Here is a 27,799-nt window from a genome sequence, read left to right as displayed (position 1 = left end):
CATCCTGTACATATAAATAAAAATACTTTTTTATTGTTACCATGTTACATGGACACGTTTTCTTCCTCTCCTTAGAGATCCGCAGCCAGCTGATTGAGCAAGGGAAATGCATTGATGCTCAGGTGGAACACCGTCAGCAGTTACTGCAAGAACTGAGCGAATTCCTGCGCAGAAAAGCCGAGATCAACCTTGAATATTCCCGCAGCCTTGAGAAGCTGTGTGATCGCTTCTCCTCAAAAATCCGCAACTCGAAGGAACACCAAAGGTAATGGTCTAAACAAATGCTACAAACAATTTAGGAATCCGGAAGTTTAAAGGGGAGTCACTTCTTTTTATCTACAGTTCCCTGATAGTAAATGTCAGACCTGAACCCTAAAATTTCTTCTTAACAAATCTTCTGATAGGGTGCAGTTACCATACTAAAGGCATTCCAATCAGTATATAGGGTTTCTTAGGGTACTATAACACGAAACGATAATCGTCCAAATCGGCCCTATCCGGCCAATTGTCGTTCCGCGTAATAAAGACAACAATTAGTCGATGATCGTTGTCATCGGCTGATCGTTGATATAGGTTCTGACCTATAATTGTCGAGCGTCATCGGGCCAGCGCTGACGAAATGCAAAAAAGAATACATTACCTATCCAGGCTGCAGGGCTCCTCTTGCTCTGTGCTTCTCCCCGGGTCCCGCGTGCTCCAGCTTCAGAGCAGCCTGTCTCAGCTGACAGGCCACTTAGCCAATCACTGTCCGGGACCGCCGCGGCCAGTGATTGGCTGAGCGGCCTGTCAGCTAAGATAGGCCGCTCTGAAGCTGGAGCACATGGACCCGAGTAGAAGCGGACCACAAGAGGAGCCCTGCAGCCTGGACAGGTAATGTATAAAGTTTAAACATGGGCTGCAAGGACATCAGTAACTATGTCCCTGAGCCCTTGTTAAACGATTATCAGGCCGTATAATAGGCCCATAAAACGAGCGCTGATCTAGCAGATCGGCATTCGTTTACATTTATTATCGGGCCCCCATCGGCCCGTGTAATAGTACCCTTAGGGTATAAACCCACACACCGTATAAGCAGCGTATTTACTGCTGCGATACGCAGCAAATACGCAGCAAACACGCAGCAAATACGCAGCAAAAACGCAGCAGATTATATCTAAATAACTGAACACAGCATCAAATCTGTACCAACAAATCTGCTGCGTATTTGCTGCGTATTTGTTGCGTATCTGCTGTGTATACGGTGTGTGGGTTTGTACCCTTAATGTTCTGGTTTCTCTTAAGCCTTGGGAGGCCTGTGCTAGCACATCCTAACACCACAATACCACTGCTGTTTGGGTTACAGAAAGTGACAAACCTCAAAAGGGCTGCCATATGGGGCTGGTTGTCACTTTTTTCCTTTCACTTTTGACTGTTAAACTGACCAAATGCCAGAATACTGAGACCAACTATAGCACTATAAAAGAGTCAAGTAGTACTGCCCCATCATGCCAGCATATTATCACCATAATGACTGGATAATATACTTATCCAATAATATTACCACATAGTGACTGACAAACACCACCACACTGTTACCCAAAGATATCAAGTCTGTCAGACATCACTCCCCTAAATCCTTGAAGTCTTTGCTAACACAGAACTGCCGATAGAAGTTTCCTTCTCCTTAAGTGCATTATTTTACATTTGGATTACATTGAACTCCAGTTTCTTTTGTCTTGACCACCTATTTAGGTAAATCATTGTTCATATTACTGACACCTCCAGAAATATCAACCCTAGTTCACACTTTTGTGTAATCAACAAACAGACAAACTTTACCTACCAAACCTTCTCCTATATCTCTTCCAAGCATATTAAAAAGAACAGGACCCAGAACAGACCCCTGTGGCATACCACTTATAACCAGTCTCTGCTTGGAATATACACCAATAACAACGACTCTCTGGTATCTATCCTTTAGCCAACCACAAATCCACTGAACTATCCAGGGGTTAAAGGTGTATTTCCCCCAAGAGATAGAAAAAATGAAATGTTCCCTAACCTAACTGGTCTTACTCACCTAGTCCCCCTGAGTATTTTGAGCTGTCTCTCGTCTTTCTAGCTGCCGCTGTTCCTGAGTTACAAGGTTTTTTGTTTAAAAGATGGTCAAGATGGTGCCAGCCAGGAAACTACATTTCCCATCATGCAATGCTAATGCCTGATTGGTCCATGATGTAGCAAAGCGGATATCCACTTGATATGGCAGAGCTGAGACAGTGAAGTAGCAGAGCTGAGATAGTGAAGTAGCACAGTTGCAGAGGTGAGAAAGCAGAGTTAAGGGTGGGGGGCCACAGATGAGTTTGGGGTTTGGTGCTGCAATCTAACGAGAGCTGCGAGTGGCCGACAGATGAGCTCCATGGGGGTGCAATGATAGAAGCAGAGAAGCGCCGCTGGCAGCTGCTGGTGAGCTCTGGGGGGAAGGGGGCAGCTGCTGTGAGCACCGTGGGGGTGCAATGAGAGGAGCAGAGAAGCGACGCGGGTGAGCTCTGGGCAGGGGCCTCCAGGGGGGGCTGCTGTCAGAGAGGGAGACATACAGTGATCATCAGTGGTACAGGGGCCACCTGTCCTCAGTCACTTCAGTGTGCAGGGTTAGAAGTAATCCCCGACACAGACGGTGCGGGCCAGGAGCAGAGAGCAGTGTTGGAGTGGACTGAGTTTTGATGATTTTATAGGTCCAAAGGGGGTGAGTGTAGCTAAAAAGCAGTAAAACTATGCAGAATCCATAATAACTTTATATTGGAAAGATGAAAAGCTATGGGTGGGAAATTTATGAATGCAAAAATTATTTTTGGGGGAATGCCCCTTTAAGTCCAATTTTAACTAACTTGTCTATGAGCTCTTTATGGGGAATTGTATAAGAGGCTTTGCTGAAGTCCAGGTAGGCCATATCGACGGCACCACCTTTATTCAGCTCTTTTGTGACCAAGTGAAGTTGCACACAGATCTGCCCACAGTAAAGCCATACTGGTTTGGATACAACAAATCAAGTCTGGCCACGTCACCGTGGGGAGGGGATATTGGTGTACTGGGGGCGCTGGGCCTGCCTCCACTGCATACAACGGCCGATTTGCATGTCACAAAACCGCCATAGATGGCAGACTACTAAACTATAGGTCAACCTATTAGCAAAAATAAAAGGAAGAAACGATAGTTCTAGTTTACTTGAAAACCAGTACCTACAGTAAATAAGATATAAAAAGGAAGTGTAGCTGACAGAAAGTTATAAACAAATTAGCAGAAGGAGGCCTGTAGATTATTTATGCTGCTAAAGCCTCAAAAGAGGAAGAAATGGCAATAACTGTTAAGCATGGGGATAAAATTTTCTTCAAGAATAGAAAGAACACAAGGAAATTTTGAAATTACAAAATTAGTAATGGGGAAACTAACTATAATGAGGGGACTATAGAGGTTTCTGACAATCTGAATATCTGAAGTGGTTGGATATAGCATTACCTATAAGAGTTCAGGTCTAGTGTTTTTAGAAGCTAATGGTTTAAGTAAATTTGAGTGTTTGAAGTTAAAGGGGTACTCCAGCGAAAAGCTTTTTCCCCAGTAATTGAAACACATTACAAAGTTATATAACTTTGTAATATGCTTCAGTCACCTAATTGCCCCCCTTCCCTATCTTTCCCCCCGCAACCTCCCACCAGGAAGTGAAGTAAACTCATTCTTACCTAATTATTACCCAGGCTGTTCTGTGGCAGCCATTTTGTGACAATGACATCATCTGCATTTGCACAGCTTCCTGGTTGGGGGTTTCCCATGATGCACTTTGTCTCCTGTGATGTCTAACTGACTCTGTAGAACTGTTAGATGGCTTACAGCTTGCTCAGCTAATCAGAGCTGAGCAACCTGAGTCATCTGACAAATGGAGGCTGGCTTAACAGGGCTTAGACCAGCCTCCCCCTTGATGATGCCATTGTCACAAAATGGCTGCCACTGAAAAGCCTCAGGTAAACAGTTATTAGGTAAGAATGAGTTTACTTCACTTTCTGGTGGGAGGTTAAGGGGGTAAAGGATCGGGAAGCGGGGCAGATAGGTGTTTGAAGCATATTACAAAGTTATATAACTTTGTAATGTGTTTTCAATTACTGGGGAAAAGCTTTTCGCTGGAGTACCCTTTTAAATACAAGTAACCCCTGGCTGGGGGATTTTACTAGTGTCCAAACCTCTACCCCGATGCAGGAGCACCACTGCATCCAGCAAAATGCACTGTGTGTGCTCCCTTCAAAAACATAATGGCTGCCACAGAAAAGCCTGGGGTCAACAGTCATTAGGTAAAAATGAGTTTACTTCACTTCCTGGTGGGAGGTTGAGGGGGTAAAAGATAGGGAAGTAGGGGGGGGCAGGTGAATGAAGCATATTGCAAAGTTATATAACTTTGTAATGTGTTTCAATTACTGGGCAAAAACATTTCGCTGGAGTACCCCTTTTAAGGTTATTGACAGCTTTTATTGTCTTTTTTTATCCATACTTTGCACTTACTATGACATTTTGTCATAGATCTTTATTAAAACTGTATGTTAGTTTCTCTTCTACAGCCTCCAGCAGTGTCCTATTCCCAGTGAAATCTATTAGGTAGCTTGTAACAGTTTACCTCTCCTGAGCTTTCTTCTAAGCTGCTTTATGACTGGATCAAAAGTCAATTTCAATGTGGTTTTTAAGGGTTACTTCTGCCATTGAAAACCTTTTAATATATTGTTGCCCTTCTGTAGAACATAATGTGATATAAGTCACTGGGATCGCCTTTGCTGGGGTCAAAGGACACGTATCTGGTTCATCCAAATCAGGCCAACAGCATACATAGGTGCAGTCTGACACGTAGTCAGGTTTATTTAAAAGGTTGCAAGCAGAAAATAGAACAAAACAGCAACGAAAGAAAATCCTTGCCTGTCCGGCACTTACTATACATTCAGGTATCCTGACTATCAGCTGGAGAGCTGCTCCCTGCCAGCTTACCAAACACTTAAGCAACCTTTACTACTCACACCAATCTCTCACAGACAGGCTTTCTGTGTCCCCAGCCAGAGAGAGCTATCTGCCCTCCTGGCTTCTCTTATATACCCGCCCTCTGAGCAGCTTCATTAATTACCCTGCAGGTGAGAGGCCTGGGCTGTTAGCTGACATAGGAGAGGAACCTAGGAGAAATATACCTCCCTTCCACAACCATTCCTGCATAAGTGTCACATATCCCCCCCCCTCTGCTCAGGCCAGTGGGACTGGGCAACAGTAACCACTAGACAGTGCACACGAGACAATGCATCGGCATTGCCCTGTAGGCTTCCCGGCCTATGCTCTACTGTAAATTTGTATGCCTGAAGAGCTAGGAACCATCTAGTTACTCTGCTATTCCTTTCTTTATTCAGGTTCATCCACTTTAAGGGGGCATGGTCTGTGACTAACCTGAATTTTCTTCCCAGCAGATAATATTTGAGGGATTCTAGAGCCCATTTGATGGCCAAGCATTCTTTTTCAACAATTGCATAGTTTCTCTCATGTTTATTTAACTTTCTGCTTAAATAAAGCACTGGATGTTCCTCTCCATCCTTGACCTGAGACAAGACAGCCCCTATTCCCGCCTCTGAAGCGTCTGTTTGTACCACAAATTCCTTTTTGAAGTCCGGAGTGACCAACACTGGCTGTGAACAAAGAGACGCTTTCAGTGTTCGGAAGGCTCTTTCTGCTTCAGGGTTCCACTTTATCATCACTGACTCTTTTCCCCTGGTGAGATCAGTCAGGGGACCTGCTATGGCTGCAAAATTGGGTATGAAGCGTCTATAATACCCATTAATTCCCAGAAATGCCCTCACCTGTTTTTTATTAATTGGTTGGGGCCATTTCTGAATTGCTTCAATCTTGTCAACTTGAGGCCTGACTATACCTCTTCCAATTATGTACCCCAAATATCTGGCTTCCTCTAGCCCAATGTGACATTTCTTAGGGTTCGCAGTCAGCCCTGCCTCCTTCAAACTATCAATGACGGCCTGAACTTTTGAAAGGTGTGTTTGCCAGTCGGGGCTATGTACCACTATGTCGTCAAGATAGGCTGAAGCATATTGCCTATGTGGCTTCAGCACTCTATCCATTAACCTCTGAAAGGTCGCTGGAGCACCATGTAGACCAAAAGGCATAGTTGCATATTGAAATAGACCATCAGGTGTGGAAAATGCTGTCTTTTCCTTGGCAGACTTCGTCAAAGGAATCTGCCAATACCCTTTTGTCAGATCTAAAGTTGTTATGTACCTAGCTTTGCCAAGTTGGTCTATGAGCTCATCCACTCGTGGCATTGGATAAGCATCAAACTTGGATACGGAGTTTAGCTTTCTAAAGTCATTACAAAATCTTATGGTACCATCTGGTTTTGGTATTAGCATGATAGGGCTGGACCATTCGCTATGAGATTCCTCAATCACTCCCAACTCCAGCATCTCTTTCACTTCCTTTGAGACTGCCTCCCGCCTGGCCTCAGGAATTCTATAGGGCTTTACCTGTACCCTTACTCCAGGTTCAGTTATGATGTCATGTTTTATAAGTGGAGTCTGCCCTGGTTTGTCAGAATAAAAATCTGTGTTATGAAGGACCAACTGTCTAGCCTCTTTCTTTTGCCCATCAGATAGGGACTCTGCTACCTTCACCTCAGGTATTACTGACTCATTACGGACCGGTGAGTTAAGCTCTGCAGCCAGGGCCTGACGCTCTTTCCAAGGTTTTATCAGATTCACATGGTAAATCTGTTCTGTTTTTCTTTTCCCTGGCTGGTACACTTTATAATTAACGTCCCCTACCTTTTCAATGATCTCAAATGGACCCTGCCATTTGGCCAGGAATCTGCTCTCCACTGTAGGGACAAGAATGAGTACTCTATCTCCTGGGGAAAACGTACGGACCTTGGCACCCCTGTCATAAACCATCTTCTGGGCTCCTTGAGCCCGTTTCATGTGTTCTTTTACAATTGGCATGACTGCTGAAATCCTATCCTGCATCTGTGAAATATGTTCTATCACGCTTCTGTAGGGGGTGACCTGCCCTTCCCAGGTTTCTCTAGCCACATCCAATAAGCCTCTAGGATGTCTACCATACACCAGCTCAAAAGGTGAGAACCCTGTGGATGACTGTGGTACTTCTCTTACAGCAAACAACAGATATGGAAGCAAAAAATCCCAGTTTTTGCCATCCTTGTCCACTATCTTCTTCAACATCTGTTTCAGAGTCTTATTAAATCTCTCAACTAAACCATCTGTCTGGGGATGATAGACTGAGGTACGTAACTGTGACACCTTAAACAGCCTGCAAAGTTCCTTCATTACTTTAGACATAAATGGTGTCCCTTGGTCTGTCAGTATTTCCTTTGGAATGCCCACTCTACTGAATACCTGGACTAACTCCTTTGCAATGGTTTTAGATGCTGTATTGCGTAAAGGAATGGCCTCAGGATAACGTGTAGCATAATCCATTATGACTAGAATGTGCTGGTGACCCCTTGCAGACCTTATTAAGGGACCTACCAAATCCATCCCAATCCTTTCAAAAGGTATTTCAATGATTGGTAAGGGTACTAAGGGGCTACGAAAATGAGGCATAGGCGCAGATACCTGACACTCAGGACATGACTCACAATAAGCTTTTATGTCACCATGCATGCCAGGCCAGAAAAACCTCAGCAATATTCTCTGTCGTTTTCTGGATCCCCAAGTGGCCACCAACAATGTGTCCATGTGCCAGTTCCAGAACTGTCCTCCTGTAGGCCTTAGGAACAACTAATTGCTGTATGGTTTCCTCACCCTTTTTGTCAATTTGATACAGCAATTCATTTTCCAGGACCATGTATGGGAAAGCTAGCCTAGCCCCAGGCTCCACAGCTACCCCGTTCACTACTTTTACATTTTCCCTAGCTCGAGCAAGTGTAGGGTCCCTCAACTGTTCAGTCTGGAAGTCGTCTTTTCTGAACTCTAAGTCAGGCATAGTCTGTTGTGTGGCCCCTTCATTTTCAGTCTCTGAGGATGGCTCCTCTAAGTCCCCTGCCATAACAGAAAATGGGAAGGGAGTGGGCCTTTCTGACGAAACCCCAACTACAGCCTCTTGTGGGGGAACCTCAAATGGTTCTGGGCTTATGGAAGGTGTACTCTCTGTAGTCACCAACTTGCTTTCCCATAATTTCCAAAAATATGGAAAATCCCTTCCCAGAATAACATCATGCATTAAGGTTGGGACTAGCCCAACCTTATGGTACACTGACCCATAGGGAGTTGTAACACAAGCAATTGTAGTTTGGTATTCACATGTATCCCCATGCACACAATTACTGTGAAAGTGTCTGACTGACTGACTGGAGGACTGATAAGCTTGGCCTTTACCAGAGTTACCACACTCCCCGAGTCAAGCAATGCAATCACATTTTTACCATCCACTGTCAATTCACACAGATGTTTTTTAGAGTCATCTGAGCATGCAGCAGTACACACCAACTGAGCAAACATTGACATACGTTTTTTCAAAAAGGCAACATCACATTGCATAGGTTCAGTAGTTACAGGACAGTTCATCGCAATATGACCCAACTCGTGGCAACGGAAACACCTTATAGGACCTTTGTTTAGTCCATAATTAGGCATTCTAGGCTTTGCGGAGCCCACAGTCTCATCATCATCCACACTCAAAGTCTTTACATTCTTCCCAGCGCCCTTAAACCCCGGAACAGTCTTACCAGGAACACCTGGAAATTTCGTCATCCGAGTAGATGAAGGTTGATGCTGGGTATCGCTCAGCAGTTCTGCTGACGCCGAATAACGTTCGACAAGGTCCACCAGCTCATCGGCTGTTTTAGGGTCACCATGGCTTACCCACTTCCTCAGTGCTGGGGGTAGTGCCCGTAGATACCGGTCCATGACGATCCGTTGAACCACCTCAGGTGCTGATAACACCTCTGGTTGTAGCCACTTTCTGCTCAGGTGGATGAGGTCAAACATCTGCGAACGTGGAGGTTTGTCCACTCTGTAAGTCCACTGGTGTACTCTCTGGGCTCTGACAGCTAGGGTTACACCCAATCTAGCCAGGATCTCTGCTTTAAGCTTATCAAAGTCCTGGGCTGCCTCTGGTTCCAGATCAAAGTAGGCCTTTTGCGCCTCTCCTGCCAGAAACGGGGCAAGTAGACCAGCCCAGCGTGCTCGGGGCCAGGCTTCTCGCAATGCAGTCCTTTCAAAGGTAGTAATAAAAGCCTCCACGTCATCCTCCGGTGTCATCTTTTGCAAATATTGGCTCACATGAATTGGTCTTTGCTGTGCCTCTGGCGATACCACAGGCAGGCTTGCCACCTGCTGTACCACCTCCTGCAGTGTCTGGCGGTCTTTACTTGTGGTCTCTATTAATGTTCTCAGCTGTTCAGACAGCAAGCGGTTTGCTTCTTGCTGGTTAGCGTTTGTACGCTGTTGTTCTCTGGTTGCCTCCTGCTGGGCTGCAGTAGAACGTAACAAGGCGTTCACCACGTCCTCCATTTTCTCAGATACTTTAACGTGCTGCCCGCATCCGAAGCACCAATTGTGATATAAGTCACTGGGATCGCCTTTGCTGGGGTCAAAGGACACGTATCTGGTTCATCCAAATCAGGCCAACAGCATACATAGGTGCAGTCTGACACGTAGTCAGGTTTATTTAAAAGGTTGCAAGCAGAAAATAGAACAAAACAGCAACGAAAGAAAATCCTTGCCTGTCCGGCACTTACTATACATTCAGGTATCCTGACTATCAGCTGGAGAGCTGCTCCCTGCCAGCTTACCAAACACTTAAGCAACCTTTACTACTCACACCAATCTCTCACACAGACAGGCTTTCTGTGTCCCCAGCCAGAGAGAGCTATCTGCCCTCCTGGCTTCTCTTATATACCCGCCCTCTGAGCAGCTTCATTAATTACCCTGCAGGTGAGAGGCCTGGGCTGTTAGCTGACATAGGAGAGGAACCTAGGAGAAATATACCTCCCTTCCACAACCATTCCTGCATAAGTGTCACAATAATAAAGATGATATTCTTACCCCACCACACTCCCCAAACCCCCTTGTCATCCTTTACTGCCTATTGGGTCCCCCACTGAACGATCCCGCTGCTACTTCTGTGTAGGGGCAGTGACATGGCCACTGACTCCAGCCTTTGATACAGTTCCCCTTTTTAATATGTTTGTAAGTGACATAGGAAAAGGTTTGGTAGGAAAGGTCTGTGTGTTTGACACTAAAGGGTTCAGTAGGGTCCTTATTCAAAACAATGGAAACTGCAGTTCACTGTTTCCAAACATAAATGAATGCACTTGAGGAGGAGGAGGAATCCTTTTTTTTAGCAAAGACTTCAGTTAAAAAGGATTTAGGGGGAGTGATTTCTGAAAGTAACCAGTGTAACTAGATCGTAGGGAAGCTAATGGAATGGTGGGCTGTATAGATAGAGACACAGGAAAGACTTGGGGAATCTATATCTGTATAGTCTTGAGGAAAGTGAACAGGGCTCAAACCAGTTGGCTCCATTCACTGTGTAGTGGTCGGGAGCTGAGCAGTAGTTACACTTCGCTACTGTTACACAGTGAATGGAGCCTACTGTCTTATATGGGGACTAAACAGCTTATCAGCACAGTGCTAATCAGTGACTGATGACACAACTCATATGTCTGTTTTCCATGAAAACCCCTTAAAATAGGTTTCAGGAGGAAAATGTTTTAAGAAACTGAACATAAGAACAAGCGGAATAATCTGAGGTTAGTTGGGGGAAAGATCAGGACCAGCATGAGTAGTAGATGCTAGAAACAAACTTCCAGCAGAGTATTCCCAAAAATAAAATAATATTAGACTTGACGGACTGTGGAGTGTTTTTCTGTAATCTCTCTTATCTTTTCTTTCTTTAGGAAGGAGCAAACTCTTCTGTCCCCTGTCAACTGCCTGTACATGATCCTAAACCACACACGTCAAGAAAGCCGGGATTATGCCGCCCTCAGTGATGTGTACACCTCACATCTTATTCCGCGCCTCGCACATACAGGGGAGGACCTCGTTCGTCTCACAAAAAAGGTTAGCGCTGGATTAAAGGAAGAACTTATAAAAAAAAACCTTGACAAAAAGTCAAGATATTGCTTACAGCAGCTGCTCGGTGAATAAAAACTCTTATATAGGTTGTCTTGAGTAATGGGCAGCAGCAGAGAATAGAAGAGCCCCGCCTGCACTACTCTCTTCACTGTTCCGGGTGGTTACACAGCATCGGGAACGGCCATGTGGACAATGCAGGTACAGCTCTACTATTCTCTGCTGCGGTTTCCCTACTGTAGAATGCTGCACTGTGTACATGGTGGTTCCCAGTGCCATGTAACTCTATATAGCTTTACCAGATGCCGCACCTGATGCTTTCTGTCTCTAGCATTGGGTACTGTATCTAGTAAAGCTATTTGGCATTGGAAAGCACCAGGAGCAGGGAGATAGAGCTGACTATGCTGCATCCATACACAGCTAATGGGTATGGATTCAGCATAGCATCAGCTATTTAGGATGGGGGAGGGACCTTTATAGCTGCAATATTCTAATAGAAGTAAAAAAAAAATGTTTGAAATCAATTACATTTTCATTTTAAAAAAAGACTGTTAGACTTTAAGGTTCCCGGTTGATCCCCAATTCATATATCTTTTTTTTTTTTTTGCATTTTAATTCACACCTCCCCCACTTGTCTCCTCCATCCTAAATATACCAGACTGTTTTTGTCGCACGTATTTGACTATGTAGGCTTGAGGCAATGTCCCCGCATAATGCTACATTTCCATAACTATTTCCATATCTATTTGCAGATAGTTCTGCTTAAGTCGTTGCCTTATGGTGTTTTCTTCCCCCCCACAGAGTAAAGACATTGGCGCTCAGCAGCAGGAGGATCTGATGAAGCTGGTGTCTGAGTTGCAGGGGGTGAGTATGGGTGGAAAAGAGAGACTAGAATTTTTTTTTTGACTCATCATGACATAAAGTCACATCTGGCAGAGTCTTGAGAGTCGTCTGTCATGTATTTTAAATTTGTGATTCAACTCACTGGAATCTGTACCTGTCATTGTGCGAAAGAGAAAGGCCTTCTGGGTATTTTCATAGAGATGGCAGCTGCATGAGTCAGGGCACAAAGTATGCTGACTAAATACATCCAGATGAAGATGGTGCCACTTTCCTCTAATACTAGATGTACTGTACACTTGTTATGCAGGCTGCTCTTTATTGAATCTTGTGGAATCCATAGAAAATTCTAGTTTCCTGTAGCTTTCCAGCTGATGCCAGTAAAAAAGGTGATGTTACAGAATTACAGCACTGCGGTGCTAAAATAAAATTTATAGTATCATAAAGTGTATTCAAAGGGGCTGCCCTGAAAATAACTCTGTACTGTGCAACTCACACTGTGGTAAAGCATTCACAAATGCTGGTTACCTTCTCTGTGCAGGGTCTGGTCCGTGTTTCCCACCCAAGTCCTGTTGTTAAGATCCTGGCATGTCATTCCTAGTTCTGCCTGTAGGGTGTGTGCAAAGCTTCGGGCAGGAACAAAAAGGGAAAGCCTAGGGTCATACAGCAAGTGATATATAGAGGAGGGATTTCGGGTGTGTGCTGGTCCTTTTAAGAGACTGTAGGGAACGCACACACCCAAAATCCTTTCCCTTATCTCCTGCTGTCACTAGGTATATGTCTTCTTACCATGCCCAAGAGCCCAACTTGTATCTAGCCCCTTCATGCTCCCTTCATGCTCAACAACTCCTGGAAATTGCAACCTGATAATTCCCTGCAGGGAAATCCAGATCCCTATACAGAGCAGTGGCCCAGTCAAACCAGTTCAGGGGCACAGTAGGTCCATGACCACTGGGCTTTACAAATACCCTTGAGTGTGTGTCTATTTCTTGACAACAAGAGATGAGCGAGTACTAAAATGCTTGAGTGCTCAATACGAACCCTATTGAAGTCGATGGGAAACTCGAGCATTTTTGCAGGGGACCAAATCTCTGCACAGGGAAGGAGTCCTGAAATGGACAGGAAACAGCAGGGGCAGCATGCATGGATGCCTCTCGGGCTGGCTAATCACAACATTACACCTAATGGGCAACAGTCAGGTGGTGGCCCTCAATACAATTTCTTGCTGACCCAGACCAAGATGGGCAAGGAACATGTGTGTAACTGGTGCTTTTTTTGTTTAAGGCAACACGTGCACAGGACACTGCACAGTAAGGATAGGTATCGCTGAACTACACATCATAGCCAGCCAAGAGAATGTCAGCAACAGGACAAATTGACAGCTGCACTACAAGTCCAAGCCAGCAGCCAAGAGTAGCGAGAAAAAATGGTTTACAAATTTTAGAAGGACTGTTGGGTTCTTAATGTCGGATTCCTGCCTAACCGCACACGAATTCCCTGCCTAACACTCTCCCTGACAGACAGCAGCTCTCTCCCTAATCTCTTCCAGCCTGCGTCTGACGCAAGCATCGCAGGACCTGATTTTCATATGCCCAGGTCATCTGATCTGGCCAGCCAATCGCTGCTAAAGCCTCTCCTGCATGATGATTGGCTGAAAAAAAGCTGCCAAACATGCAGGAAGAGGAAGATGCCATTGTCTCAAGTATCGCGAGATGCTCGTCCGAGTAACGAGCACCATTGAGTACCCGAATACTCGAACGAGTACCAAACTCGGACGAACGTGCTCGCTCATCTCTATTGACAACAGAGCATCACCGGACACACAATACTCTCACACCATCATCTTTTATGGTCTGTTACATTCAGTGACTTTTGGGACAATCCGTAAAACATAATGGTTCTCTTTTGGCGCAGGCTCATTTTGCACACAGATTACACACCTCGGGTTTACATTGTTCTTGCCTCCTATTCTCCTAGGGGAGAATAGGAACAAGCTGATAAGTGGGGGGAACGGACACTGGTCGCAATAGTGGTCAGTTGTCCCCCTGAGTGAATAAGGCTTCCAAACATTACAGAGCTCAGTGGCAACTAAAGGCTCTTCATACATTTTGAATATGGGATAGACAATGGTTGTCTTGGCTAGCAGGTGGACATAATCAGTGAGAAAGCAGGGGGACATAATCTTCAGAAACTATATAACCACCTAAATTACCACTTGTTCAAAGGGCAAACCTCTAATAGGAAGATTGTACTTTAGAGAGCAGAAGAAACAGGTTATTAAGTAATATATTATCTTATTAGTGGGTTACAACCTGTATTACACATCAGAGCTGCATTAACAAAGCTGTGAGCTGAAATCTCCCACTATTCCCTGCTGACTGTATGCACAGAGCTTGTTCTGGTGATTTGCATTTACGGGCCTTACATACTAGGTGAGTCTATATATAGTTATGCAAAGTACTCTGTAAGCAGGAGATAATAGCATCTCAGTTGTTGTTTGGTCTCCACGTTCCTCTTTATTTCCCTAGCTGCCATATACTGTAGACTCCAGTCTACTCCAGTACTTCCCCAATGTTTTAGTAATCTAGATTATATATATTTTTTGAATATTTTTGTAAAACAAAGACTTGCTGCTAAAGGAGGAAGTTAAATGATCTGAAACAAAGCAAAATGACATTTCCAGTATTGTACCAGCTTTTGGTATAATATTTGAAAGAGTGCCCCCATAATCGAGACAGCCACAATGGGCTACAAAAGTGACAGCCACAGTGCTCCTATTAGTGACATGCTCATAATATTTCCAATCACTGTGCCTCATAACAATGGTGGCCGTATTAGTGTTCGAAACAATGGCAAATTAGTGTCAGGCAAAGTGCTTCTATAATGGTACTAACCATGCCGTTTCCATAAGCTAAAACAATGCCAGCTGTCGAGATCCTACTACTAGTCAGCCACAATGGCCCATAATGTCCTTAGCACAGTAGACTTATATAAGCAACATTTAAAGTGTAATAGTGCCAGCAACAATTTAATTTCATATTGACCGCTATAGTGCTCTTATAAAGGAGCAAACTATTACATGTAAGTGGCCCATCAGCAGCTCCTTACACATATAGCCTATCATAAAGAACAGAAGTGGAATTTCTAAGAGTGCTGGCTACTATATGAGACTATTGGGGAGGGCTGGCTACTATATGAGACTATTGGGGAGGGCTGGCTACTATATAAGAGACTATGGGGGAGGGCTGTCTACTATATAAGAGACTATGGGGGAGGGCTGGCTACTATATGAGACTACTGGGGAGGGCTGGCTACTATATAAGAGACTATGGGGGAGGGCTGGCTACTATATGAGACTACTGGGGAGGGCTGGCTATTATAGGAGACTATTTGGGAGGGCTGGCTACTATATGGGACACTTGGGGGGCTGGCTAATATTTGGGGACTATTTTTAAGGGCTGGCTAATATGTGGGGCAATTTTGGTTGGGTTGGCTACTACATGGGGCAATATTGGGGAGTTGGCTATTACATGGGTTGGGGATTAATCATACTATAGCAATTTATCATGTAATTTATCATAGTGCACAGCGCTGGGAGACGCACACCACTGACAGTGCCAGGAACACCGCACGCTGCATTAGCGCTTCAATAATTATCAAGGTTGGCCTGCGACTTTGTCCAATTATTTTTTTTTGGCTCACTGTGTATTTGAGTTTGACACTCCTGCATTAGACCAATGAAAAAAAACAATAGTTGCAAATATGGACATAGGGTTTAAATTTCTAGGGCTGCAGGCAGTTGTATACATAGAAGGAAGAGTTCCCCATACCAAAGACTGTTATGTTATGACAGTGACACAGTTCTGTGTCAACTAATAAACTTGTCTCTGCTGCACCTGACATATTTATCTGTGCTACATCTGTATACCTAGCGTCTGTTTCACTAGTGAACTGAAGATATATATTCTGTATTCAGGGAATTTCCCGTAGACTTAAAAAATGACAAAAGTGGACACACCCTCACAGAGGAGCTGAACGAGTGTGAAATATAACCATATTACTCATTTCCTCTACCGAAATAATTAAGGAAACTTGAAAACTGAGACAAAGAAATGTTTTGTTTGCGTGGAGTTATTCTTAAATTTTAGTTATGGACCACTGAATATTGTCAGAATGCTAGTGTTGTCCTATATGGCACTATGGTTACTCTCATCTTCTGCTGTTTAAGGATGACACCAGATTCTTACCTTCTCTTCATTGAGATATTAGCTTTACTTACAGTTAGCTACTGCCTCCTGTTTACCTAAAGAGGACAACATGCAATACCTGGGAACAACACTAGTATGAACCTGCATGCAGCCCATGTAAATACAAAGGGGGCTGCAGTGCTTTGCATGGACCCTTCAAATAGATAATTGATGGGGATGTGGATGTTCAGAACCCTATGGCTCTAATGCTGATAATCTATTTAGAGGAATCTACTACAACACCTAAATAACTAGCACCGTACAGTGCTCAAATAACATTAGTATAAAGGGACCAAAAAGTAATGTAATAACAGCGCTATACAATTTCTAAATATTCTTACTATATAATTTGGGACCTTTATGGCAGTTCTACACTGTTAACACTGTTTCCATTACCCTCTATGGGAGCTACACAAACTATGTTAAACAGATTCTTCTGCTGTCTTTGCAACCATGTCCAGTGGCCGCAAGCATGCCGGAGGGAGTATGGTGTCCCTCCTTCTTGAGTTGTATTAGACATTTATGGCATATTCACAAGAATGCCCCTTTAATTTTAAGATTAACAGTGGCCCCAGGCCATCTGTGGTGCTCCTTCCGTTCTCTTCTATATATACCGTAGTTAATTGTAATATGTTCGGCCAATTCCAAAAGCTCTGTAAGGAGACCATAAAATAACTGTGCAGATGTGTACAATTGTAGGAACAATTAAGGTTTACATCCTGATGAGTTGTGCTGGTTGATACTAAAACTAGGTGTTATCCCATAGTAAGTATTTGTGGAGCTTTTCCTTAAAGGGGTTATCCAGCGCTACAAAAACATGGCCACTTTCTTCCAGAGACAGCCCCACTCTTGTCTCCAGCATGGGCGGGGTTTTGCTGCTCAGTTCCATTGAAGTGAATGGAGCTTAATTGCAAACTGCACCTGAACTGGAGACAAGAGTCGTGTTGTCTCTGAAAGAAAGTGGCCATGTTTTTGTAGCACTGGATAATCCCCTTTTAATAACTAGAAGTCTAAAACATAACTGGTTAAAAGGAACCTTCTATTAGACTAACTTAAGACAACTTCTCTTCTCCGTAACAGGCCATGAAGACGTACCAGCTGTATCACAATGACTGTCTAAACTCTGAGCACAAGCTGCGGGAGGCAGAGAAGCAGGACGAAAAGCGCACAGGCAAAGTAAGCGAGCAGACTGCAAGCTCCCCAGTGGCGGAAAGGGGGCCGAGACGTAGCTCACTGAAGAAGAGCGAGAGGCTGGTTGAGAAGGTAACCAGTCATTTTTTTAAATATGCACAACCTCAACTATAACTTACATTACGTCACAGAGTTGGTGTCCCTGTATTTTGCAGAGAGGCCCATGGCCACTGCCCATTCACATTTTATAGCTGTCTGTTAAATGCTTTTTGACCAACACCTCTCCTTACTCTCTCTTGGACTTGCACACTATGTTCATTTTAATAGTGGATAATAGCTGATCCAGATACTTCGGGATCAGACTTATCTCTCACAGCAACATACTATAGGACATGATGTTGATCCTTCTGTTCCTAACATCTGCACCTAGGTGTCTGCTGGTGTGCCCCAGTACACATAGATGTTGACCAATCTTGACACAATGCACCCTTTGCATAATATATAGGATGTTCCCAATATTTGCTCAGAATGCTCTTATAAGCTATGTAGTATTGGGTTTTCTAAACCACATAAACCTGTAAATTTTTAATTTTTTTTTTCAGAGGTTGAAAAAGTATCTTGAGAACAGTCAAAAATGCACAAAGGCCCGTAATGAATATCTCATCAACCTAAACACAGTGAACTCCAACCTCAATAACTACTATATCAATGACATCAGTGACCTCATTGATGTAAGTTTCTCCTCCTCTGCTCTCCTTAAATATGTATTATTATTAATGTATCCTACAATGTGTCTTTTATGTTTTGTCTGTGCAGTGTTGTGATCTTGGCTTTCACCTGTCTCTTGGGAAAACGTTGCGAGTATTCCTGCAGGCTGAGGAAAGAGTCCAAACCTCTCGACAGCAAGGTCTTCAGGCCATTGAAGGATCAGTCGATAACTTAGATGCACATGCTGACAAAAACAAGATGATGGAAATGCGAAGTGATGCCTTCTGTCCTCCGTCGCGGTTTGAATTCCAGCCCCATGAGGGTGATGAGGTCTGAATCTTACTTGTCTACTGCCGGGCAGAACTTTAGTTGTATTAGAAAACTTTTAAGTACGTATATCGTGCACTCTTTTTTTCAGGTGTTGGAGGTCCGATCTGAGCCACTCTTTCACCAGGAGCTTATCACCAGATTTCAGCATATTCAGTCCAGGCTGGAAAGGGAGCACATAGAAACTGAAGAGGTATACTAATCCTTAAGTCTATGGACTGATTGGCATAATTGATCACACAATTTATTATGTGGGAATGTCCAATGTAAAACTTCATTAAAAGAAACAGACACTTTCAAAATGAAGACTTTTAAAACCCATAAGAGTTATGCGATCCTGTCTATATCAACCTTAATTACATTCTGACTCTTTATTTTAGTCCTTCTTAGCTGGGGTCCCTCATTCATAAGACTGTGGAAATCAAACCCATGTAGTAAGGCTTTGGTCACATTTGGTCTACGATTGGGGAGATCAAGGGTACGCAGTATGGCTCTGATCACATTTGCCCAGAGGCTTTGTTCAGAGCTTTCATTGTAAATTCTGATTTAATGGGCAGCTGCCTAAGGTGGTATTCTTCCTGTCAAACAATGGACACCTCTAATGTAAAGCTGGCCATACATCTCACATAACCGTCAGCTGAAAGCTATCTCGAACCCACATGCATGTGCTTGCTCGACACATACTCTGAATCATAAGAGAAAGCTAGATTTGTCACTTCAGACATGTCACTTGAAAAAATCAGGAGGTCACCCTACATAGATTCCTACACATAAGGTTCCATTGACTACCTAACAACAGCTGACATCAAGTTATAGCGGGATTTAGTATGTTGAATTTCAAAATTTCAACACTTGGACCTTTTTTTCTCAAGTGAGGGAAGTGTGAATGTGTGTGTGCGTGTGCGTTGGGGGTTGGGTGTCAGGAGGAATAGCTAAGAGTCGAACAAATTCATCTGACAGCTATTGAAAGACTGAGCATCCAGTGTCATGGTGATGGGTTGCCCAGGCTGTGTCCCATAACCGTACCTACATGCATAGTAAAATTCTTGTATATATCTATTATACAGAAGGCATGAGCTGTAGGCCTGGACACTCGTAAATTACTGCAAAAAAAATACAATTGAGGACCCCTTTGACAATAAACCTGAAGCACTCGGCAAAGGAAATACTGAAATGTTAATGGAGATGCGTAGATTGACCGCCAGCCTCTAATTTATCCTTACTAGTAGCCTACAACAATCCACTGCAATGGTGAAGATGTGTAGCTATCCCTATTAGACATGATTCAGTTTCCATTGGCAGTTTATATGGCAGCTGCTGTCATTTTAGTTTAGGGTTTCTTAAGCAAATGCATGTCCAATGTTGGAGGACCCTGTAACCTATTAATATCTTTGTGCTGACATTGGGAAAGCGCCCATAATGCAACCTTTTCTTGTCTCATGATAATGTTCTTATACAAGGTATTTTCGACCTCTTTCCCTGCAGGTGAACAAGACTCTTAAAGCTACTCTCCAGTCCCTACTAGACCTCATTGGAGCCGATGACTTTGACTTGTCTGATGCATTTCAGTCCAGCCAGTCCACTGAGTCCTTAAAATCCACAGGATCAGACACCAGCAGTAAGACGAGCACAGCCAAGAGACGGGCCAACCAGCAGGACACTGAGACCTTCTATGTTACAGTGAGGAGGGAATAGGTTGGATTATATGGGGCTTATTCAGTTAAGGGGGGGGGGGGGGGTACAAAAACGTGAGAACCACAACCAGAAAATGCAGATTCTAAACCATAAAACCCCTTAATGGACGTGCAGGAAGAATTAGACCATTCAGATATATCAGACAATACCACCATTCAAGATATACTCATTCTCTTGCTGTCTTTCTAAGGTCTCCATTCACCATACTAATGGCCCATTTTGTACTTCAGCACAAAGGGCTGTCATTTGTTATTGGCATCACTGGTAATTACAGGTCGTCTTCCAATAGAGGCAAGTGAATGTGCTATTAGCCTGGTATGGAATGAGTATATCTTGTGTAAAAATGCCCTTTAAAGCGTGCCACCAAAGGATACAAAAAAAGGAAGCAGGAATATAGAGATTGGTTGTGCTAATAGCTTCTTTAATTTAAAGCATTTGTCTGATTTAGGAAAAAAATTCAAATACCCTCTCTCTTATTAGCCAGATAAAGAGATCAATTCTACATCCTTCAGGTTCAGAGGTGAACAGAAGCTTGTTGATAAGACCCTGCATTTTCCATGTGCCATGTGCAGTGTGGCTAATAGTTGCCTTTCCTCTTCTGTTCTAGAAATTGCAAAAGTATCTAGCAGGGAGAAGCACTATATGTAAATTACAAGCAAAGCGAGACCGGCTAAAGGAAGCCATAGATAAAGGCAAGTAATGTCCATCTTCGCAGCCATTGCTCCAGTGTACCTGAAAACAAATGAAAGAAGCATGTGTTGGGCTTTATTAGAAATCTAAATAAATATATATATATATATATATATATATATATATATATATATATATATTATACATATACATACACACACATATATGTTTGTGGGCTACAACTTCGATACAGGCCTATCTGTTTCCATGGTTACAGATGACAAACAACCCCTATGTGGTTGGATTCTGCAGTCATACAGTATTCCCTTTTAATAGTCTTGCAGTTCTTGCTGTTCTACTAGATGTTTATTATCCAGTGGCAAGAGACAGATAGAAAGGCCTTCGATATTGGATCGGTGGTGGTCCATTCCTTGGTATTCATGATATTTAAAGGGGCTACAGCACACATTGAATTGTTCTGGCCTCTTCGTTGTTTACGGCTGCTCATTTCTGCACTGTTGGGCTATTCATAGTGGTGGTGCAAGGTAATGGACCAGTGAAACAAATAGGGCTTTGCTGCAGTACCTTGCACCGCTGCTATTGTTAGTAAAGCCTCCTGCACACATTCCCTGGTGTATGAAATGGGCATAGACCCATGCTGAGTGCCTCTGATAGTGTATCCAAACACACATATGGAAAGATTCATGCATTTGCATTGTCTGTGCTACAGAGAGTAGTTACCGTGGTGACCAAGATACTCTGCATAGGGTTTTGATGTATATGTAATTTATATATAATTTATGAATGCACATTCATATTTCATGTTGACTGTCAGACAAGAATATCAGACCACTAAGTAGAAGTACAGCGATTCATCACTCACTATATACCCTCGCACACTAGAGGAGCAGGATGACAAGGCCTGTTGGGGCTGTAATGGTTGCCATGTTTTTCTTCACTTAGCTTTACCAGGAAATGATAAAATGAAGACCTAATTTACCTCTGCAATGGAGGTTCTGTCTAAGTTATAGATATTGTGGACAAAATAAAGCAGCATTCTGCACTTTCTGGACATCATGATAAGACCTGAATGGAGTCTGTGTGGTCCATGGAGCACCGATGTTGCCTGGCATGTAGCAAATCCTTTGAGCAAGTGTTGATGCCAGTATATATGGTACATGGCTGCTATGGGCAAGGATTGGCTGCGGTAGTCATGTGCTAGTACAGCAGCTATGTAAATGGAAAATGCAGGGGGTCCACAGTATGGTTGGGGTACTGAGGTCACATTGGCCCATTCTCCCTCCCTTTGAGATAAGGTAATCTATACAAGGTTTCCCCTTCTGCACAGGTAACACATCAATGGCGACCAAGTAAGGTCTTGGCCTCAGTACAAAAAAAAAAAAAAATTCTCACCATTTCATTAAAGGAATAGGGGGTTGCATTTGTTCACAAAACAGCAGCACTTTGTGTTGTATCTGGGCCTGCAGTTTAAGGGATAAGTCCGTCAAACATTTTTATTAAAGTATTGTATTGCCCACCAAAGTTATACAAATCACCAATGTACACTTATTAGGGGAACTGCTTATAAAGTGCTTTTTTCCCCTGCACTTACTACTGCATCAAGGCTTCACTTCCTGGATAAAATGGTGATATCACGACCCGACTCCCGGAGCTGTGCGGGCTGTGGCTGCTGGAGAGGATGATACAGGGGGACACTGAGGGACACAGGGCACTGGAGTAACACTGAGCATCCCCCTGCCATCATCCTCTCCAGCAGCCACAGCCCGCACAGTTCTAGGAGACGGGTCGTGACATCACCATTTTATCCAGGAAGTGAAGCCTGATGCAGTAGTAAGTGCAGGGAAAAAAGCACTTTATAAGCATTTCCCGTAATAAGTGTATATTGGTAATTTGTGTAACTTTTGGGGGGGCAATACAATACTGTAATAAATTTTTTTGCCGGACTTCTCCTTTGACCTAATTGGGGCTGAGCTGTAATACCAAACACAGCCATAGTCAGAAGAGGCACTGTTTCCAGAGAAACACACAACCATTTTTTCCTAACCTTATAAAAGACCTCAGAAATAAAATACCTTTTAGTTGTTTTTGTTTTCCATAAAAATTATATTTTCTTTAAGTGCAGTCAGTACAGCAGAGCAAATTCAAATCTGCCAAGTAAAGGATTTTTCCTTATCTGTTCTAGTTAGAAAATGCATTCAAAAGGAATCCGAAAACATGTGAGGAAGTTGTTGTATTTCTGTACACTCTGCATTTCTCACTTTTTCCATTTTCCTCTACAGCTGCTGAGTCACACAGTAACATCTTTGGGTATGTATGACATTAATTCTTTGCATTGGGGTAGCTGAGGAGGAAGGGGAAGCTGGATCTTTATCAGATAAATCCCTCTAAGTATCAGTAAAACCAAAAACCACACACTGCCATGCAATGATTAGCTGTAGCTGATATCTCATTGGAAACATTTAACCATATAAAGTATTCTATAAATCCTTTGACTCTTTCTAGTATGGCACACAAACACGAAAGGCTCTGTTCACACTCGTGTTTATGGCTTATGTTTTTCATATATAAAGGGATGCCTGTGAAAGGCAGAAGTCCCTGCTCCTGTATGCTAAGCATCCAAGCATAGTGTGCACCCAGCCCAGCAAATAAGTGTTGCTGTCTGGAGGTAAATGGTGCAGCGGTGTGGCAGTAAATGACAATGCTTTATGCATCGCTGCTTAACCAATAAATTTGCTGGACTGGTCACTCGGTGCTCCGCTCAACCATTCTTATCTTAGCAGCTCAGTGTCAAGCAGCCTCCAGGCTGTTTGACAGGAGTCCCTGCTCCTGTATGTACTTTCTGTGGTGCCCTGTGATCTGTTCCTATATACTAAATGGGCCAGATGTAAACGTTGAAGCTGAAAGCAACACGACATGTGCCAGCAAATGAGTAAAGCCACCCATTGTGTACTTATAAGCGAAAGTCACTGCTTTGTTAACAGGAGTCCCTGTGCTTGTACTGGCACTGTTGAATCTGAATCCAAACCAAATCCGAAACAAAATGAGTTTTGTGAGATCCACTCATCTTTTTTACTGGATAGAAAAGCACAGAAAGCAACAAATTCTGACTGTCTTTAACAGCTGGAACCTGATGAATGCAACATAAGCTCCAGTCTGAATAAAGCCTTGAAGTGAACCTTAGAGTTTTAACATTTTGTGCCTATAAATGTTTTTGTTTAGGCTCGGTTCACATTGCATTTTTGCATCCATTTTACTGTATCCATTTCAGTAAGTGGTCAACCTTGACTTTGTGTATGATAAAAAAAGAAATAAAAACTGATCCGTTCAATCAGTTTATTTTTATAATGTAAGTCCATGGAAAACAGATTCTGCAATGTGGCATACAACAGCAAAATCACAGTGTGATCCTAGTCTTAAAGGGGAACGAATCTAACCTGCTATAGGGCCAGGGAGGCTGAGGAGGAAGTTATGTGTCTTGCCTTCCTCATTGGTGCCGTTCCTGCGCTGTAAGTGGAGGTAGAATCCATTCCAGAGCACTGTTAGGAGCACTGCTGCGTCATCCGGCTCGCCTCCTACATTGATTATCATTAGAAGGGATGACATGGCAGTGCTTCTACCAGTGCTCCAGAGCGGACCTTAACCCGACTAATCACGCGACCGGCACCGAGGAGAAAGGTAAGAGACGTACCTGCTGATAGTTCCCCCTACAGGATCCGCAGCAGATCTGCAGCAGATTTGATGGTGCAGATTTGATGCTGTGTTCAGTAATTTAAATGAAATCTGCTGCGGATCCGCTGCGGATCCGCAGCAGAAAATACGCTGCGGATCCGGTAAGTGTGAACGTACCCTAAATGAAAAAACTGTCTGCAGGCACTACTAACACTGTATATTGTTTTTTTATATTGCATTCAATATATAAAGTATGAAATAAACTTTATTAGTGGTGACTATAGGCAGACAGAATTCTATAGTTTTTCCTTATGTATTTAAGGGATTTAAAGCGAGTCCAAAAAAAAAAAAAAAGAAGCTTTCACTGTTTTAAAGATATATTAAAGAGGTTATCCCAAAACTAAAATGATATGTGGTATATACCTGATGAGTAGTGGTTTAACCGCTGGGACCCTCCACTGATCACAAGAACAAGAGTGTCCAGAGGGAATGGAGCAGCAGTCAAGGAAACAAGGGAACAAGGGACCTCCGTACTCAGTAGACCATTGACAGTGGACCCAACATACTTATCTCTTAACCTGTGAAAAGCTTATCATTTGTAATCTTAGGATAACCCCTTTAAGATTTATGACAAAATACAAGCTATATTAGGAAAGTAATTAGCACAATTTTTTCTTGGCACAGGTTCTCTTTTTAAATTCTTTATTTGTATATTCAGGTGGTAACACCATAAAGTGGATACAACGCCAACACCATGTAAAATAAAATATCAGTGCAATAAAAGTATAAGTACAAGGAAATGCTTGGTTACATATAAGTATTACAAAGATTCCATAGATCAGTAAAACAAGGCAGAGGAATGTAACCATGAGAGCTGGATCTAAGTAAAACAAAGATACAGGGTGGCAGGAAAGTAGCCGTCACTTCACAGCGCCCACAAATTTAAAAGGGAACCGAGCGGGGGCTCGGTAAACATAAACAGGAACAAACCAGGTAAACATAAACAGGAACAAACCAATCACAAGCATACAGATTAAGGGTGCCTTCACACACCGGATCCGCAGCAGATTTGATGGTGCAGATTTGATGCTGTGTTCAGTTATTTAGATCTAATCTGCTGTGGATCCGCTGCGTTACGGTGTGTGTGAAGCTACCTTAAGACAAAAGCACTAACGTCACAGGTTCTCTGTCATCATTTTATATAACTTAATAATGGGTTGTCCATTATTAGAAAAAAGGGTCTGCTTTTTTAGTATATATTTTTTTAGGAAACCGCACCTATCTTGATTGTATTTGGCATTGCACTATGTATCAGACATCAGGATTGGACCTACTTCCAACTAATTTGGCAGTTGCCACCTGGTTCTTACCTTTTAGGGTATAAACACACACACTGTATACGCAGCGTATTTACTGCTGCGATACGCAGCAAATATGCAACAAATACGCAGCAGATTAGATCTAAATAACTGAACACAGCATCAAATCTGCACCATCAAATCTGCTGCATATACGGTGTGTGTGTTTGTACCCTAATCCCAATTATGGGATCTGGACTTTGTGACATATGGCTACCAGTAAGAGTGGTCCAGGTGCAGGGGGTGACCTGCCCAGCAGGCCAAGAATCACTGGTTTACTTGTGTACAAAGGGACAGGTAGAGAGGTCAAGGCGGGCAGCATCGGTTCGTAGTGAATGGTCCGGGAGAGGGAATACATCTCAGGGGATCAGGCAGAGAGTGAGTCAAAAAGGCAGGCAGTGACACAGAACACTGAGAACTTAGCAGAAACCCCCTTCACTTGGAATACTGGCATACCAGGAACCTATTGCTCAGGCAAAGGTGAAGCAGAAAAGTGTGACTCAATCCAAAGACAAGTATTGTTACTTAAAGGGGTTGGCAACTTTATAGTAAAATTGTTCAGTGTACAGTATTAGTAACTGCACTTACTGACAGCAGCTCCCTGTGTACCTCATAGAGCTAAAATCAGATTGTCCTCCTCCAGACTGTGCCGCCCTGCTCTGAGGTAAGTCTCTCCATAAGATGGCTGACATGGAGGAGCATGTGACCCGCCCCCGCCCCCAGTGTCCACTACTGAGCCTGTTTATTCCTTTGGAGGATACAGTGGGCGGGGCATGGTCACATGCTCCCCCATGTATGCCATCTTATGGACAGGCTCACCACAGAGCAGGACAGCACAGCCTTGAGGAGGGAAGTCTGATTTTAGCTCTATGAGGTACATGGGGAGCTGCTGTCAGTAAAGGCATTAGTACACTTACTAATACTGTACACTTTTACTATAAAGTGGCCAACCCCTTTAATAAAAAGACTACCTTTTTTCCTATTCTTGGACAATACCTGGACATCATGGTGTTTTGGGAAACTTTGTATGGTTTTAGCCCTTACCAATCATATTATTTGACCCTGTTGATCTGATACAATTGTCACAATAATTTAGCCTAATCTGTGCCATTATGTAATCAAAGCCGCGCTATTGTCTGTGTTTATAGCCTCTATAGCATCTGTGTTATAGTTAACATGGAGTGAGATTTTGCGAGTGGGTGAATTGTATGTCACACGGTTGGTTTCAGGCTGCAGTCGAACACCAGTAAGTCTCAAAGGTCGAGAAGGCAGAGACCATCCTCCCAGTATATCCACAAACTGTTTAACGGGGATTTGGAGGAATTTGTGCAGGTACCCACCATATCTGCTTCCTCTTCCTTTGCTTCTTGATCTGGCTTGTGTTTCCTATGGGCAAATCACTGTGGTGCCGCTCATCTCAGAAGCCTTTGCTATACAGGAATTTCTTTGCCAGTGCAAATTGCTATCACTTCTGCTGAATGATCTTACACCCTGAACTTCTGTGTGTAACAACATGAATGTGTCACCTGACTCTTCACAGGCCCTTTATTTTATGACTTTCAGGCTTATTCCCAATTTACCTGTTTCCGTTTCTTCTACATCCTTTACAGCCACTAGAATTTGGGTATCTCTTTGCATAGGGCCAATGGATGCTGAAGATAGCTGCTCAATATAACTGTTCATAGGCCTGTTTACACCATGTTTAGGCTTTTCATATGATGTATCATCAGGCATATACCTTAGACATGGTTCCAATAGCATCTATAATCTATTGTTTATTCAGGGTCAAATATAGATTGGCTTGCTGTCTTCCTATCTAAGTCAAGCTTGGAGGACTCTGGCTGTTTTTACCTCCATGGCACCTCAAAAATGGATGCTTTTGTGCCCAATGGCTTAGCATTAATAGGCCAACATGTCGATGTTTATGTCTTCTGGCTCCTTTCTCTACTCACAAGGTCAATGTCCCTCTATGGGACAACACCTTACACAACCCTATCTTGATATAAAACTTCCAGCCCACTTATCTCCTGCCACTGTGTATCTTCCTCTGTATAAAATCTGATTCCCCTATGTTGACCTT

The 27,799-nt window shown here is 43.2% G+C and overlaps 1 protein-coding gene across 3 annotated transcripts in view; it reads left to right on the top strand.

Moving 5' to 3' along the window:
* The window catches only part of ARHGAP4 (Rho GTPase activating protein 4), an 86,324-nt gene that overhangs the window by 38,657 nt on the left and 19,868 nt on the right, over positions 1-27,799 (top strand). Inside the window, exons 2-12 of one of the 3 annotated variants that reach the window (XM_069943484.1) lie at positions 76-265; positions 10,919-11,081; positions 11,895-11,957; positions 17,261-17,443; positions 17,914-18,042; positions 18,128-18,349; positions 18,438-18,539; positions 19,832-20,026; positions 20,649-20,733; positions 22,972-22,999; positions 26,949-27,051. In XM_069943484.1, coding sequence (XP_069799585.1) covers positions 76-265; positions 10,919-11,081; positions 11,895-11,957; positions 17,261-17,443; positions 17,914-18,042; positions 18,128-18,349; positions 18,438-18,539; positions 19,832-20,026; positions 20,649-20,733; positions 22,972-22,999; positions 26,949-27,051 — 1,463 coding nt within the window. Of the gene's footprint in view, positions 1-75; positions 266-3,880; positions 4,008-10,918; positions 11,082-11,894; positions 11,958-17,260; positions 17,444-17,913; positions 18,043-18,127; positions 18,350-18,437; positions 18,540-19,831; positions 20,027-20,648; positions 20,734-22,971; positions 23,000-26,948; positions 27,052-27,799 lie in introns of those variants that run through there. The other 2 variants (XM_069943486.1, XM_069943485.1) reach the window with 2 other exon arrangements.

Source organism: Dendropsophus ebraccatus, chromosome 10 (assembly GCF_027789765.1).
Source record: "Dendropsophus ebraccatus isolate aDenEbr1 chromosome 10, aDenEbr1.pat, whole genome shotgun sequence".
NCBI classification, from domain to species: Eukaryota; Metazoa; Chordata; class Amphibia; order Anura; family Hylidae; genus Dendropsophus; species Dendropsophus ebraccatus.
This window is presented reverse-complemented; position numbering and strand designations above follow the sequence as displayed.